Source organism: Pangasianodon hypophthalmus, chromosome 26 (genome assembly GCF_027358585.1).
Source record: "Pangasianodon hypophthalmus isolate fPanHyp1 chromosome 26, fPanHyp1.pri, whole genome shotgun sequence".
Taxonomy (NCBI): domain Eukaryota; kingdom Metazoa; phylum Chordata; class Actinopteri; order Siluriformes; family Pangasiidae; genus Pangasianodon; species Pangasianodon hypophthalmus.
The window spans coordinates 8,680,741-8,697,570 of record NC_069735.1 but is presented as its reverse complement, the minus strand read 5'-3'; the positions used below and the strand labels follow the sequence as shown (position 1 = coordinate 8,697,570).

At 37.2% G+C, this 16,830-nt stretch overlaps 1 protein-coding gene across 1 annotated transcript; it reads left to right on the top strand.

Annotated features, from left to right (window-relative positions):
- Window positions 1-1,068: 1,068 nt before the first annotated feature.
- On the top strand, window positions 1,069-16,814 carry tsga10 (testis specific, 10). Its single transcript, XM_026932146.3, has 20 exons — window positions 1,069-1,607; window positions 2,700-2,807; window positions 4,059-4,124; window positions 4,268-4,433; window positions 5,400-5,542; window positions 5,741-5,896; window positions 6,196-6,375; window positions 7,484-7,561; window positions 8,213-8,364; window positions 9,456-9,571; window positions 10,132-10,286; window positions 11,161-11,216; window positions 11,768-11,936; window positions 12,360-12,470; window positions 12,654-12,764; window positions 13,340-13,507; window positions 14,161-14,321; window positions 15,007-15,111; window positions 16,136-16,324; window positions 16,595-16,814. Exons 1-20 carry the CDS (start codon window positions 1,575-1,577, stop codon window positions 16,623-16,625), a joined length of 2,454 nt encoding a protein of 817 aa, XP_026787947.3. The 5' UTR covers window positions 1,069-1,574; the 3' UTR covers window positions 16,626-16,814.
- The last annotated feature ends 16 nt before the right edge of the window (window positions 16,815-16,830 follow it).

Sequence of the window (16,830 nt, the reverse complement as noted above, 5' to 3'; positions counted from 1 at the left end):
TCTCTCTACTCATATGTTAGTTTGTGGTTAGTCTGTTTACTCAAATGTTAGTTTATGTTTAGCTTGTTTACTTAAATGTTCGTTTGTGGTTAGCTTGTTTTCTTAAGTGTTAGTTTGTGGTTAGTTTGTTTACTCAAATGTTAGTTTGTGGTTAGCTTGTTTACTGAAGTGTTAGTTTGTGGTTAGTCTGTTTACTAAAATGTTAGTTTGTGGTTAGCTTGTTTACTGAAGTGTTAGTTTGTGGTTAGTCTGTTTACTCAAATGTTAGTTTGTGAATAGTCTGTTTACTCAAATGTTAGTTTTTGATTAGCTTGTTTACTCAAATGTTAGTTTGTGGTTAGTCTGTTTACTCAAATGTTAGTTTGTGAATAGTCTGTTTACTCAAATGTTAGTTTGTGATTAGCTTGTTTACTCAAATGTTAGTTTGTGGTTAGTCTGTTTACTCAAATGTTAGTTTGTGGTTAGTCTGTTTACTCAAATGTTAGTTTTTGGTTAGCTTGTTTACTCAAATGTTAGTTTGTGGTTAGTCTGTTTACTCAAATGTTAGTTTGTGGTTAGTCTGTTTACTCAAATGTTAGTTTGTGAATAGTCTGTTTACTCAAATGTTAGTTTTTGATTAGCTTGTTTACTCAAATGTTAGTTTGTGAATAGTCTGTTTACTCAAATGTTAGTTTGTGATTAGCTTGTTTACTCAAATGTTAGTTTGTGAATAGTCTGTTTACTCAAATGTTAGTTTGTGATTAGCTTGTTTACTCAAATGTTAGTTTGTGGTTAGTCTGTTTACTCAAATGTTAGTTTGTGGTTAGTCTGTTTACTCAAATGTTAGTTTTTGGTTAGCTTGTTTACTCAAATGTTAGTTTGTGGTTAGTCTGTTTACTCCAATGTTAGTTTGTGGTTAGTCTGTTTACTCAAATGTTAGTTTTTGATTAGCTTGTTTACTCAAATGTTAGTTTGTGGTTAGTCTGTTTACTCAAATTTTAGGTTTTGGTTAGTCTGTTTACTCAAATGTTAGTTTTTGGTTAGCTTGTTTACTCAAATGTTAGTTTGTGGTTAGTCTGTTTACTCAAATGTTAGTTTGTGGTTAGTCTGTTTACTCAAATGTTAGTTTTTGATTAGCTTGTTTACTCAAATGTTAGTTTGTGGTTAGTCTGTTTACTCAAATTTTAGGTTTTGGTTAGTCTGTTTACTCAAATGTTAGTCTGTGGTTAACTTGTTTACTCAAATGCTAGTTAGAAGCCTGGAAAACAATTTAAGATATCTAACTAAAATACCATTACTCTAAAAGCTAAAGGTACACCACATGCACTTCTCTAGGTAAAGTTATAATAAAGGTACGAAACATACACCCTTTTTCATTAAATTACACCGCAGGAGTAACAGCATTGTGTGTATCTGCATAAAAAAGGCTCAAATATGCGAGTCGGCTCTCACCTAAAAGAGCCGAGTCAAAGAGCCGACTCATTCATGACACATCACTTAACTGCACCTTGCAGAGACATCTGAGGTGAGGTTCACAGAAAGAAAAAAGAAAGAAAGAAATACTGGCAAAAAAAAAATCGAGTTTGCCTGTTTCTATGGCTGAATTGGCTAACAAAGGCAAAGAAAAGGTAGGAAGGATATTATGGCTGTTATAAGTGTATAATAATTAGTGTATAAAAATGAGTAAAAGAAAAAGAAAGAAAGAAAAAGAAGTTTAGTGTAATGAGAGAGGGTGTATACTGTTTCTGTATGATGATATGATTTATTCTGTACACTAGTTTTGACCTGTTTAGGATTGTGTATCAAAGAAAAAAAAACGAATCATGAACCTAACTGAAAGTTTAGTAGCGAGACACGCTGCGTCGTCAAGGCAACGGAATACACATTTTACAAGAACGAGCTCTGTAATTGGTTCTGTTTTTTAAGACGCCATTTCCTGTCGTTTAATGCTAAAATCTGATTGGTCAGGATTCATCCGACAAAATAGAGCTGTTTAATACTCACGGACTGAAACATGTGTGACCTCTTAACGCCTTTATTAACTGTGCCAGCTGCAGTACAAAGGTAATACCAGTTATATTTACAATATAACCAATACAAAATACTGCTTTGGAAAGTCTGAAATTTCAGGCGAAACAAAAAGAAACTGGGAGAATATGGACACAGATTTATGCCATATTTATTTAAGCCATGAGTTTACACAATAGCTTTTAATTAAATGTAATTATTTAACTGGTAATTTATATAATTAATATATACGTAATTAACATTTAATTCATTCAAACGTTTTTCGATCCCCGTCCTAGCAACAACAAATGTATTTTATGTTGCCATGACGACCTTGCTTGAGTTACTCTTCAAATGTGTCCAGAAAAAAAAAAAAAACACAACAACAACAACAACAACAACAAAAACATTTAGTGTAGTAAGGTAAAGTTTGCAACACTTATCATGTATGCTATATTTGTTTTTATTTATTTATTTATTTATTTATTTTGTTTCTTGCATCAGATTATTTATTTATTTATTTATTTATTTAACTTACTTGGATCAATAAAATAAAGCTTGTTAATATCTGTGTGTGTGACTTTCTGTGTTCATGAAAGTAAAGAGTTTTGACTTGACTTATAGAGCTTTGACATTGGCACTAGTCCAGCTAAATGGAGCATCTTGCGGCCTCTGATTTGCTGCATATCTGATTGCTACTTGCTTTATTGCAGGCTGATGAAGAGGCATTAAAGCAGGGGCTGAGAGCAGAGGAAAGTCAGCAGGGGGAGCTGAAAGACTACAAACCAACACAACTGCAGAAACACAGCACGACTGAGCAGGTCCACTACAGTTTCAGAAACCACAAAGCTCATACACAAGTTTTTCAACAAGGCCACTTAAGCAAACAAACACCAGCAAGAACTGATGTGCTACAAACTGAATTCTGAAACCTGATTGGTCAGAAGGTGTTGATTAACTTTATATATAACAGCAGTTGGGACAGAAGTTTGAGCTCCATGGTTTATATCAAAGCGCTTGTTCTAATACTTTATCATTTCTGTAGTAACAGCACATTCACAGGAATTGTATGGTGGATGCGCTCGTAATGTAAATCTTATAATAAAAAATTTAACAATGAAAATGATATCATTGTTGATATGGTTTCTGTAAGAAGATGTTTAACATTTATGGAAGGAGGCTCAGGTGTCAGTGCTTTCTTAACACTCCTTAAGTTTCTAAGTTCTTAACTAAGTTTTCCACCACGAAAGCGTCTTCAGGACAGAGAACTTTGCGCATTCTGGTTTCTCGCTAACATGACAAGCTGTGGTTTTTTGACTGTTTGGAGCTGCTGTAACATAAGTGAAAACAAGAACAAACTTGTCTTGTAGACATTCCACAAATGTCATCAATGGTTAAAATTGATGATGTGATTCATTAATAAATTTAATATTGTAATCTTTGGCAAATTGCCGTGGTATAAGAGGAACAAAATGCTTTGGATATGCTGTTATTGGAAATTTTATTCTTTACTTAATGATAGAAAACCTGGAGCTATGAGACAAAATTTAACAGTATACACACATCCTCCTGCATTAATGACTGTATAAATGTGAATCTGTTGAAGTTTTAGATTCTAGTATTAGGCCTATATCAAAACACCCACTGTTAAATTAACATTTACAGCAAAGTTGAAACATAAGCAGAATAACTTTAACATTTACTAATTTTGTCAAACTTTTGGCAGTTTGTTTATGAAACTGGTCTTTTCTACTCCTTGTTGTAACATACTTTTGTGTCTTGTATCCTACTTTCATGGCACCACACACATTTGGACCTTCTATGTATACACAATATACATCTCATAATTACTTTTGACTTTAATTGTTTCAATTTCTATTTATATAAATTATTTATCACATAATGATCTAAATTCTGGATTTTAAGTGTGTATTTATTATCCGAATTTCAATATCAGCCCATTATAATTGAATGGATTAATTGATGTTATAATTTTAAACACCTGCTGTGAAAACATCACATTCGGGTATGTTGTGATAGCATGTTTTATGTTCCACCTCTTCTCTTTACAGAGTGCTGCTGAGAATATAGACCAGAAGATCACGTCACAGAACCACACTGTCATCATCCCTTCTCCCGTAAGCACATTAGGACATTTTCAAAAGCAGCCATGTTTATAATTTGGTCACTTTTTCCATTTCTGTTTTTTTTTTATTTTTTTTTTTTATTTAAGTTACAATTTGTAACTTGTGTTCTTTATAACCTTCTATTTCACACTCAGACCAAGGAGAACGTAAGAACCGAGTCTCCACAGCTGGATGAAGATGACCAGCAGAGCCAGCTGAGCTCCGAGGCAGACCAGAAGCAGGATCTCCAGACTCTGCTCAAGCAGCTGCAGAGTGAACGGAGTGATCTGCTCACACAGGTGGAGCATCTGTGTCTCACAGGTACGTCCCTCAGCTGCTTTCCCCACCCTTTTTTTTTTTTCAGTATGTATTTGGACATGGACCTGGCTTGTAACTCACTGGTTCAACTGAGTAACAGACGAGAATTGGTTTTCTCAGACAGTCTTATTTAATTATATATTGTTCAATACTTTTGATGTTTTAAGAGACCGACTCTAATCCAACACTGTATTCTGCCTATTTATGAATCAGATTGTGTGAGCTAATTTCACTCGGATAGCTAAAACACACAAATTGGCTTGAGACTAAGATGGATGCACATGGCTTTTGTAATAATGAGAACAAGTTTCATGCCCCTTGTGGAAAAGGCAAGCTTAGACAATGAGACATATTTTTGCTTATTTTGCAGCGACGTGACCAGTATGCAAAACGAGTTATTAAACTCTCCAATGCAAAAAAAAAAAAACCAAGCAGCTTTGTGAAAAATCTGGTAGACAAGCTTCATAACCTCTACTTAGGTGAGGTTAAACTGCTAAATGTTTTAATGAGAACTGAGAGTTTGGGAGCAGGGCTTGAGGTTAACACTCACTCAGCTACCAGATGAGGTCAAATTGGGAATTGGTGGATTAATTTTGGTAGTTTGGTCGCACTCCAGGGTCCCCACCGAACCCAAGTTACTGTCTGTATGGAGTTTTGTTTGTTCTCTTTGTACCTGCTTGGGTTTCCTCTGGGTTCTCTGGTTTCGTTCCACCTCCCAAAAACATGCTTGTAGGTGGATTAATGTAAATTGCTTCCAGGTGGGAACGTGTGTGTGTGTGTGTGTGTGTGTGTGTGTGTGGTGTGTGTGTGTCTGTGAATGGTTTCCTGCAATGGACTGGCATCCTATCAAGTGTGCTTTCCCACCTGATGCTCCATCTTCCCAGAATAGATAGAGATTTTTGTAATTAATGTTTATCTGTGTATCTGTCATCTGTATGCAGACATGATACACTTACTACTCCCTTTCAGAAAGCGGGCAGGTTACAGACAACACAGGGACACGTGGCTCTTCTCGTAACAGTTCTGTGCACAGTTTAGAGGAAGCTGAAAGAATGAAGAGCGCACTGAAGTCCCGGAGATCAACTAGCCCTATTCGGCAGCCCCCTGTGAAGGTAACTTGACTTGAGACAGCAGTCGAACACCAGCGAGATGATTTAGTGAAGTGTTATGTGGATTTTGAAATGCAGGGTTATACTGAACGCAGCAGAATCCAACAGTTGTACTGTATTTCTTGAAAATAAATAATGATAGCAATATTACAGTAAAAGCCTTGCTTTATCCATGGTTTTGCTTTCTGTTTGCATGATAAGGGAGGCACATATGACTCAGAGCTGATGAGAGTGCTGAGAGAGAGGGACGAGATGCAGAGTATGCTGGATAAGTACGAGCGCCACCTGTCTGAGATCCAAGCCAACGTTCGGGTGCTTACAGCCGAGCGGGACAAGACCAGAATGCACTATCACCAGGTAGGGCACGTTGATCTGAACTCAAGCTCCAGCATGCCCTGGTTTACTTTCATTGCAGACATGATTGTTCAACCTTCTTCTCAAAAACTTGGAAACATCTTGAGATGCATCCTTAGCCTGTTGCTTAGGATGCTTGCCTTGCTGATGAAATTAAATAAAGGAACTGGGATAAGCTCTGATCCTGACCAGGATTAAGCAGTTATTGAAGATGAATGAATAAATGAATTAATTTCACAGATTAATGTAAAAACAGAAATATCCAGACATTTGTTCTCTCTCCTTCTTCCTGCTGTGTGCAGGCCCAGGAAGAGATAGCAGAACTCCGACGTGAGGTGTTGAGAATAAAGGCATCTCAGGGATCCAAACACAGCGTGACAGCTCAGACTATCCTGAAACGCCTGGAGGCAGAGAGAGATGAGGCGATGTCCGACCTTCACCGCATGAGCACAGAGAGAGACAGCCTGAGAGAGAGACTCAAGGTAGGATATTCAGTGGATGACAGCTGAAGAATGGGACTCACTGTAGGACATAAAGGGATTGGCTTTTAGAGAGAAAGAGAGTCATGATAGGAGGCAAAGAAAATAGTAGACAGAAAGTCTAAAGGTAAAGGGCATAGGAAGTAAGACTCAAAAATGGCCACTGAAAGGACAGCAACTTCACAAAGAGAGAAAAGAGACACACTCATGAAGATTTGGCACTTTTGATCAAGTGTGAAATCCCTTTTTCAGACATAGACGTGGTTCAAGCCAGTCTTGCTTTCACTTAAAATTTGTAGTCATTGGCAATTGCTGTAGGAGTAATAAAAAGCTATAGAAAAATAATTATTGACAGGATGGTGTGATGCGATGTGACACAAAGCAGAGTTAAAATTTTTTATTACTCTTACACCACAGCAATTGCCAATGATTACTATTGTTTACATTTATTAATGAATAACTCGCCATACTTTTTTTACCATTTTTAATTACATTTAATGCTGTGGGCAAGTCATTTCCCGTTATTGCTTTCCTGTCCACTTGGAATTCCTGCTCAGAAACTTGAGAGGTGATGTCCTCAACCCTGATTTCAGCATAAGACATCATGTTCAACATGGCCGCTCACACCGTCAACCGAAAATACAATATCACTTCACTACTTTAAATAAGCTTATAGTAGTATTTACTTTAGATCATTTCACATAGACACTGACCACACAGTTTGCTGTTTTGAGAAAGTAAATACACTACATCATAATCTCATGATCACTAATGTTAGCTGGATGTCTTCATGGAGGCATCCATGTTTTTTCCCACTTTGTAACTGGACCATGCCAGAGCTCGAAAATTACGGAATTCCAAGTTCAGATTTCCGAAGTTGATTCAAGCGTTTAAGTTTGAATCCAGCATTGAGCTCTATGATTCAGATTTTGGCCATGCTGCTTGTTCTGAGACATCTCCTAGTGTGAAGAACAGAGAACATTGAGCATGTATAAATGGAAAATTGATAGTTGTATACGTGTATGTGTAGGTTATTTCCAGTCTGTGTGTTTGTGTGTTTGTGCATATGTAGTGTTTCCAACATGGAATATTTTCCTGTGTGTTATCTCAGATCTCTCAGGAGACAGCGATTAGTGAGAGAGCTCACTTGGAGCAGAGGGTGGAGGACCTACAGAATGCCTTACTGACTGTAAGAAGTGTTTAAACACTGAAATCTTTATATACTCTTAGCTGAACTCTAAGATGAGCTTAACTGAATAAGCTTCATGACTGACTTGAGATAGGTTCTTAGGACCAGATGAACACTGTAAATAAAAGGTTAGAAACCTAGTATTAAAGGAAGTGACTAAAGGTCTCCAGCATACTTCACACAAGGATGACATATGGCTGGCTTCCACAAATTGACGTCATGCGGAGCACTCACTCGCCGAGGACAAACTCCATGGATGAACATGCTACAGGACCCAGCTTGTGATTGGTTATTACAAACAAGGCGTGCCCAAGCCTGCAGTCTTCTTCTTTTAGTTGTGGAAATTGTCTTGAAAATGTAATAGTGCCACATTCAGTACTATAGCACTTGTGTGCGACAGCTAATACAAAATTGTGGTTTATATGCGAGCTTGTACACATTATCAAGTATGCAGAGGTCTTAACTCTTAAAGTTAAGACTAAGGTTGTAATGGTTACACAAAAGCCAAACACATAAAAAGATACTTTACTGTAGTCAGGCTACAGCATATTTACAGATGTATATTTATGCATTATACACATATTTACAGATGCACTTTGGTTTAATATCTGTCTAGTTCCTCTGGTGTTAAAGCATGATATATGTGCACAGCTGGAGCAGGAGCGAGCTGAGTACAAGAGCAGACAGGCGCAGATGAGGGAGGCCATGATGGATCTGGAGGAGCAGGTGAACACGCTGGGCAAAAAGCTTGCTACTTCTGAAGGTGAACTCAGCTGCCTCAAGAATGAATGCAGCATGCTCAGGTTAGCCCACGCCATGTTGCAGTACAACACTATTTACAACTGTTTCTTTACTCTAACTACATTTATAAAAATTGTTGCACCTAACACAAGTGTTGTGATTGGTTGAGTGTTTCAGAAGTGTCTGAATGTGTAGTAGTAGTAGTAGTAGTAGTAGTAGTAGTAAGCCAATTCAACTGGACTTGTAGTGTGATTATGTAGATGTTTCACCGTTCATCCAGGGGATTCATTACTTCTTTTAAATCTCTGTGTGTGAGATATATCTATGACATCTTGAAACTGAAAACCATAATAGTCAGTTTCTGACTGTGTATTTTAACAGGGCGTGAAATCTATAGGAGGCTAAAAAAAAGGTAGCACTGGGGTAGACAGATCACAATTATAAATTTATTAGGTAGCCCATTGGGCAAGTCAAAGCTTGCTGTTCCTAAGAGACTAGGCTAAAAAGTGGTACCTAACCTAATATGTTAATGTATGGCAAGCTTCTTAGCTAGTTATAGTAAGTGCATTAATATAACCTAAGGCAAAAAAATTTCTAATGTGCACCCTGGACAAAATATCCGCAAGTCTTTGGTCAACGTTTCGGCTATAAGCTGTGGTTTTACATTCAAAAAATATATTATTTGAGTCTAGCTTCTTTATTTTCTGCTGAAATGTTTAACTCTTTGGTGACTGTTATTTATAGCCTGCATGACAGCTTTACCCGATCTTTATTCGGCTTGGTTTTGTCACTGTTTTCACATACCCAAAAAGATCGTCTGTGAGTGCTAATTAATCAGACTAGCATGCGTGTAACTGGAACATGAATGATGACAGGTTAAAAAAATTATGTACAAGATGTATTCACTGAAAGCTAACACTTACATTGTTAAGTTTTTCATTACATTGGCCATTAATTTTGTATATTAGTTTGTACATAGGCAACTATGAATAAAAAAGACCCCTAATATCCAGGATATGAAATCTGCTTGCCCCCCAGGCTAGGAATTCATCCGCATCAGTTACCAAATAGTTTTTGTCAAGGCTAGATTTTGTGATTTGATTTCATTTACTTGTAGTGAATGAGCTCACTCTTGTTCCTGTATCTTTGGCAGGCTTTCTAACACTCAAACAGAGAATACTCTGAGTGAGACTCAGAAGCGGCTGATTAACAGGATTGGAGATCTGCAGCGAGTGCAGAATAAGAATAAACAGCTGGATGAAAGGAACGGTAAGGGTTTTATAATTACTTGGCATTAGGAGGAGACGACACTTGCCCAATGTTCTGATGCACCTGATGCAAAATTTTAAGACTAATCACAAAAAAAAATTTAAATAAAATCCAACAAGCTCATTATGGCAGACCCTGAACTGTTAGGCTTCCACTGTAGAAAATATTCTTAGGTTTTCCATTACAGGTCTTGCTTGGTTCATCAGTGCTTCTCATCAGTGGTTTCTCATGAACTTATGTCCATATGTTTAGCTATAAAAGTCCAGATGCATATTCCAGATTTGCTATTATAGCTAAACATGAATTTATGTTCTCAGGATTAGCTATAATAGCAAGTCCAGATGAATATATCAGATCTAGAATCAGCTCTCAGCATTTTATCAACTGATTCGTAATTCTTCAGTCTCCTGAAATTGCAAGAATATATAGAAAACATGATAGTGATTCCTATGTAGATGTAAAAACCTTTGAATTAAGGTGGGTGGCATTGTGCTATCATTTAAACTTTTTTATCTCACAATGGTGTGTTTGATACTTACAGTGTGTGTGTATATTTGTAGAGTCTTTGCTGAAGGAGGTATCTGTTCTCAAAGGGGAGCTGAGTGTGCTGCAAAATACTGTTTCTGAACTGAACCAGCACAGAGATACTCTACAGGAACAGCTGGAGAGAAAGAATAACCTGCTCTGCTCCACTAACAAAGAGCTGGATGACAAGGTAACCACGCATCACTGCATCCACACTCCTAAACACACACTTAACAGAACCTGTTGTAGTAACATAAGTATATGCACAATTGTGGAATTCAGTAACCGAATAATTGTGAGGTTATGATCTTAGAACTGTCAGCATTAACGCAGAAGTGTTATTCCTCTTTATACCACTGCACTGCTGAATTCTCAGTCCTCATTGGTCAGATGATGTTGATTAATTTTCTATAATTGGACAGCTGTGACAATAATGCCGGCTATAATTCACATCACAGGTTTATATTAATGTTCTCGTTCTTATCGTTTCTATAGTAACAGATAATTCAGAAGGATTTGTACGGCCGACACTCCACGTGAACACATTAAAAACGTGTGTAATTGTTGATATGGTGAATTTTTCTATAAGGAATCGTTTATTTAGCATTTTTCTAAGGAGTCTCTAGGGTTAGTGCTTTGTCAGTGTCAGTGATAAAGCTGTAACTTTAAGTTTTCCACCACATGAAAGTCTTCAGGACAGAGGAGTATAACATGTCATTCTTTAATAAACAAAAAAATTAGTATTGGCAAATCGTTGTGGTTTAAAAAAAAAACACTTTTGGATGTTCTGTTATTGGCAAACAATCTTCTGCTTCATGTGAGGCCGTGTCACACCACCCTTTCACTGATTATTTTCTTGGTCTAATCATATTTCATTTCACTTACAAGAATGATAAACACACACTTTACACAGTCTGACCAAACTTGACCAAAAACAGCACACTCTCACACTTCACTATGACAGATGAGAACATATAAATATACATACACTGGTCAACAAATACATTTAGCAGGTTAGGGTTTGCCTTTCTTAAATATTTTCACTAATGTTCCACTTCTTTCAGGAAAACTCCATCTACAAGATGAACCTACAGATGGAAGATCTGGAAGCCTCTCTAGAGTGAGTGACTGCTCCTTTCAGATAAACTATCTATAACTCTATAAACATTTCTAAACACTTAAAAAGCCAGCGATTTTTGATTTTATTTTTATTTTAAAACCTTATCCCGCAATATTTTTGTACCTGCTCTGATCTTGTTCCTGAATTACAACCTGGAACGTAAAGGAGTCTACTACCTTATATATAATGTAAATATAGGAATAAAAAATTATTTGATTTGAAATTTATTCTTTGGCAAAACCCCATATAGTGTACAGTGCGTTTGGGCTGTCAAATTATTGCATTCATTTTATCCTAACAGAAAGGTCTGTCTTCCTTCCATAAATATATCGAATTAGTAGAGTAAGATTTGTAGTAGAGAATCCCCTGTGTTTGATTTATGCACAGTAAGATTGTTTTTAAGCTTTTTAAGCTGTAGAGTTAATACAATACTGGTGGATTTGTTTATGTGTGTCTGTGTGTGTGTTGTATGCACATGTCAATGAAATATGCTGTAATTTTACAAAGCAATATTAGAGTTACTTCATATATTGCATGAATTACGTCTCTAGAGCTGCGAAGGAGACAGTAAGCAGCAGAGATCGAGAGCTGGACGTGATGAGGAGAAAGCTGTTGGACTCAGAAGATGAGCTGAATGCTGTACTGAAGCTCAAAGATGCTACGCTGAGAGATAACACACAGCTCCGAGACGAGCTGGACCGAGTGCGTCTAGACAACAAGGTCAGAGAATTGTTTTTGAAGGTTTCTGTGAGATGTTTTTGTAGTATTTTTGGAAGGAGTCTCCAGTGTCAGCATTTTGTTACTGTCAGGGGTAAAGCTGTAGCATTTCCATCACTGGAGGGCCTTATCAGGAATGATGGTTTATAGCTGTTGTAACTGTTGTAAAGTGATAACAGGAATTAACTTCACTGATATTCCTAGTAATGAATAAAATGTATGTATTGTTCTTTAGTTAATAAAAAAGTAATTAAAAAAATATCCAGGGTGTATACTCACCTCACACCCAGTGTTTCCTGGATAGGCTCCAGATCCACAATCACCCTGACCAGAATAAAGTAGTTACTGAAGATGGATGATTAAATGAATATTAACTCATTTGATTTAGGATATTATGTAACCCCAGTTGCATTCTCTCTGTCTCAGGCTTTGCAGTTCAAAGTAGATGAGGCCGCTCGTGAGATTGAGGTTTTGGAGAGGAAAGTGCAAAACTATGTGTCTGACATCTCCAGTATCGAAGACCTACTGTCCTCCAAGGTATTAAACACAACTTGTTGCAAGGGTTATAGCTTTATAGCTGCATTACTTCATGTCCAAAAGTATATATGTGCATCGCATCACTTTGGGAAAAACCATCCTGAGCCAAAGGTGTTCGTGGAGATTGTGGTCTAGAGTATATCACTGTGATTTGTCTTGAATGTAACAATGTTTTTTGAGCAGGAACGACAGTGTAAAGAGCTGCAGGAGTGTCGGATGGAGCTGAGAACCTCAGGTTCAGAGAAACGCAGACTCAAAGAGAGAATAGAAAGTCTGGAGAGCAGTCTGCAAGAGGTGGGAGAAAAATACAATCAAAATGTGTTCATATTGCATATTTCATTCCATTCTAACTGACTAATCTTTTAACATGGTTTATACCATAGCGCTGAGGAATTCTCAAATCTGATTGAATCAGAAGGTGGATTATTTTCTATAATAATAGTTTGACTAATCACAGGTTTATATCTGCTCGTTTATATATCAGCTAGTTCTGATATATTATCATTCCTATAGTAACAGCTAATTCTCTGGCATGCTCCATATAATCTAAGTCAAAAAATAAACCAGTGAAAAATGTTTTGTTATTTAACAAATAAAATCTTGTATGGTATATGGTGAGGGTTTCTGTAAGGACGTGTTTATTTAACATTTGTGGAAGGAGTGTCTAAAAAACTATGAAGACATGTGTTGGTTATCCCCAACATTGTGAATGGGTTTTGTGTATCTTTATATAGATATTGTTTACTTTTCTGATTATTGGGATGAACACAGGTCTGGGTGAGTGGGACAAGCATTTGCTGGGAAGTGAACAGAACATTAAAATAGGGATAGACTTAACTGCAGTATGCTGGTCTTTCTCTCTCTGGCAGGCTCTCAGTGCTGAGCAGAGCTGCAGTGCTGAGCTCAAACAGCTGAAGTCCACACTGGAGAAGCAGGAGGAAGAGCTGCGGCAGATGCAGAGCAAGCACTTATACACACACCACGACTTGGAGAAGACCCGCGACCTCTGCGTCAAACTGGACTCTGGCAAAGAAGCGGTGCGTGGTGTCACTGTTAGCACACTTACCTGGGCTGAGTTTCACTGTTAACTGGTTGTGCGAGCATGACATTGCACAATCTCTCCTCCAGTTAAGATCATCTCAGTGACACAATGCTGTTGGGAAACTGTTTATATGAGTGATGTGTGTGTGTCAGTCTTATAAAACACATTACAACAGTGTCTGTGTGGTTTCCGAATTGCTCCGCATCGAGCTCTAAAGAATATAAAGTGAACTATTATACAGTAATAGGAACATAGCAATATAGGAATGTATAATATAGTTATAGTTCACATGATTTACAATCTGAAGTAAAAACAGAAATAAATAAAGAAAAAGTGGTCAGGTAATAATAATAAAATAAATAACTGCCACAAATGCTAGCCAACGTTTTGATAATATTTATTGGTCTCAAAACTATACTGTAAATTACTTGGTGCAATAAGGTAATTTTTCAATAAGATAATTCTGTAATTATATTGATTATAATTATAATTAAAAATTTATAATAATTTTATAATATAATAATCTTTGATTTATAACAAAGATTGTGATAAATTAATACATTTAATGTCACTTTTTAGTATAAATGACAGTATCTGATATTGTATCTGATATGTGTGTGTGTGTGTGTGTGTGTGTGTGTTCATAAGGTCCAGCAGGAGCTGGAGTCGTGTCGTTCTGAGCTGGAGCTCCTGAGGAAGCAGCTAGCGAAAGAGCGAGAGAAAGAATTACACAGACAGCTCAGCTCTCAGGAGAGGCTTGTCGAGATCCAGCTCCTCAGGGACAAACTCACTGTAGCTGACAGCAAGGCGTGAGTACAAGCTCATACACACTACCATACACACATGCTGCAAATGATGCAAATTCTCCAGCATAAACTACTCATCGGATGTCACCCAGAAGAGGACGGGTTCCCTTCCTCATGCTGTCTCAGGGAGGTTTTCCTTGCCACTTGCCTCAGGTTGCCTCTGTTTTTTGACTATGTCTATTGGTAAAAGCACTATACAAATAAACACTGAATTGAAATTGAATTGAACATGCTCTTACCTTACTCCAAAAATAAATAGCACTATACTGAAACATATAACTCAAAATGTTGAAGAACTAGCACAGTGGCAAATTAAAGCTGATTTATCAGGATTAGCTACAAAAAATGTTTTTAATCACAAGTTGAAATGCATGATGTATTGTGTAGTTTCTAGAGTTTGCAGAGTACTTGTAATGTATCTTGTGATATATGAACTGTAAAAATCTATATGTTGCTTATTATTGGAAATGCAAAGATTTTAAGGTTGTCCACATTGCTTATCAGTATCAGTGGACATTACTCTCCTCTCCACCAACCCTTCTGAAGGATCTACATTCAACCCAGTGTCAAAGGTCACCGGTTTTATAGAGTATTTCTTAAACGTTTGAGGCTACTACTAATAAACTGGAGTCTGTTCCATTCATTTATATTCTGTTCTGGTGTACTCTTTTGTTTTCTGTTGTCCCAGGAGCACTCAGAGCAGAGAAATGGCTCAGTTAAAGACTCGGTCAGCACTGTTAGAGGCTGATCTCGAGGCCACCCGGAGGCAGCTGAACACAGAGCGTGAAGAAAGGTAACAGTGCTTCCTTAAGCTCCACACTGTTTGACGCATGGTGCGAATTATTCCTGTGATATGTGAAGAATTAATACCTTGCCTTAAATATGGTAAAGTTCCATTAAAATAATGTTTTTATCATATAACTTTTTTAATCATAAAACTTTTTAACTTTAATTCTCTGTCCAGCACCTGTGATTTTAGTAAGGAATAAAACTCAGTAAGGCGTGTTGTTATAGGAAAATAATCCATGATGGTGGAGTTACTGGCACCTCCCTGAAGTGGATTACCTTCCTAACAGAAAGGATCAAAATGTTTTATTCCTCTGACATCACAGGGATTTGCCAAAGATTACAATTTTTTATTTATTAATGAATGACACATCATATATTTTAACTGTTTATAGTTCCATATAATACTGTGGAAAGTCCCTGCGACAGGTTCCTCTTGTCACTTGTCACATTATAACAGCTAGAAACAATCATTGCCTTACCAGTGTCTCTTTCTTTTTTCTCTTGAAGTTAATAAGACAAAAAACACAGCATGTCATATTATCAAGAAATGGCAAAGTGCAAATTCCTCTGTCCTGAAGACTGAAAATTACTGACACTTAAGACTCCATAAATGCTAAATAAACATCTTGTAACAGAAAACATCACCATATCAGATTGATGAATTCAACTGTGCTGTGGTTTATGATGAAGTTAATGCACCCTGGGTTAGTAGTTAGAAGTTAAGGTGACCAAACTTCTTGATCGATTTAGTCTATTTCATTGTTTTCACTTATAAAGCATTAAATTTACAAGGTATAATAGAACAATAGCACTGTAAGTACAAGAAGAATGAGCACAAAAGTGCAATGCCACCATGCTAATTAAACAGTAAGATAGTCTGTGTTCTGAGGCACTTCATTAACTCATGCCTTTTTAATTAGACATTCAAAATTATCTGATGACTTCATGGATATCTTTATCTCTCTCATCTTCTCTTGTCTGTTCTGCTTTGTGTCTTTGTCTTCCCCTTTTCTTACTTTGTCTCTCAGGGAACGAGCAGTGAAGGAGCTGCGCAGACTTGGATTCTCCTCACCCCTTTGCTCTCCGATCTTCTCCTCCACGCTGCGCACTCCTCCCTCCCCTGTCCATCACTCCCTCAGCCCTCAAAGATCCTATTCACCTGAGCGTTCACATCACGCCACTCCTGACCACCTGCCACTGAGACGCTCACCTGACAGGTCTGTGTAGCTCACAATATCATTAAAACTCAACGGAAATGCACCCATGTGCTCTGTTCACCTTCACACAATAAAGAGCTCTCCTTCAATTATATAGTTAGATCCAATGATGCACTCCAGACTGCTGTTTAGAAACCCAAAGGGTTTATGAACAATAACGGCATTTACCTCGATACGTACATATTTAAATAGTCCCACAGGGCTCGCATTATTTATCATAAATGTGTGACTTAGCTCAGTGTTAATAAATTGCTTATCAATATTTTATAGGAGTGTGACGTTCAGAGACCAGTATGACTAAGCAGACGTGGACTGGATAGCTTTGGAAGCACATCAGCTGTTCTGTGACACCACTATGTGCCTGCTTTATTAAATAAAGCATTTTATATTTGAATCAATTTCATGTGACTCACTCTTGGAGCCATATTAGCACTGAATATTAGTAACTGATATACAAATGATGACATTGTTTTGATTCAATGGTGCTACATTTTTACAGATTTTTA

What these genes read in the sequence shown, in the direction of transcription:
- tsga10 (XM_026932146.3), top strand. Translation starts at nt 1,575, where the DNA reads ATGGCTGAATTGGCTAACAAAGGCAAAGAAAAG. An exon ending in TACAGAATGCCTTACTGACT is followed by an intron (nt 7,562 to 8,212) that starts GTAAGAAGTGTT and finishes ATATGTGCACAG; the next exon opens with CTGGAGCAGGAGCGAGCTGA. An exon ending in AATGAATGCAGCATGCTCAG is followed by an intron (nt 8,365 to 9,455) that starts GTTAGCCCACGC and finishes TATCTTTGGCAG; the next exon opens with GCTTTCTAACACTCAAACAG.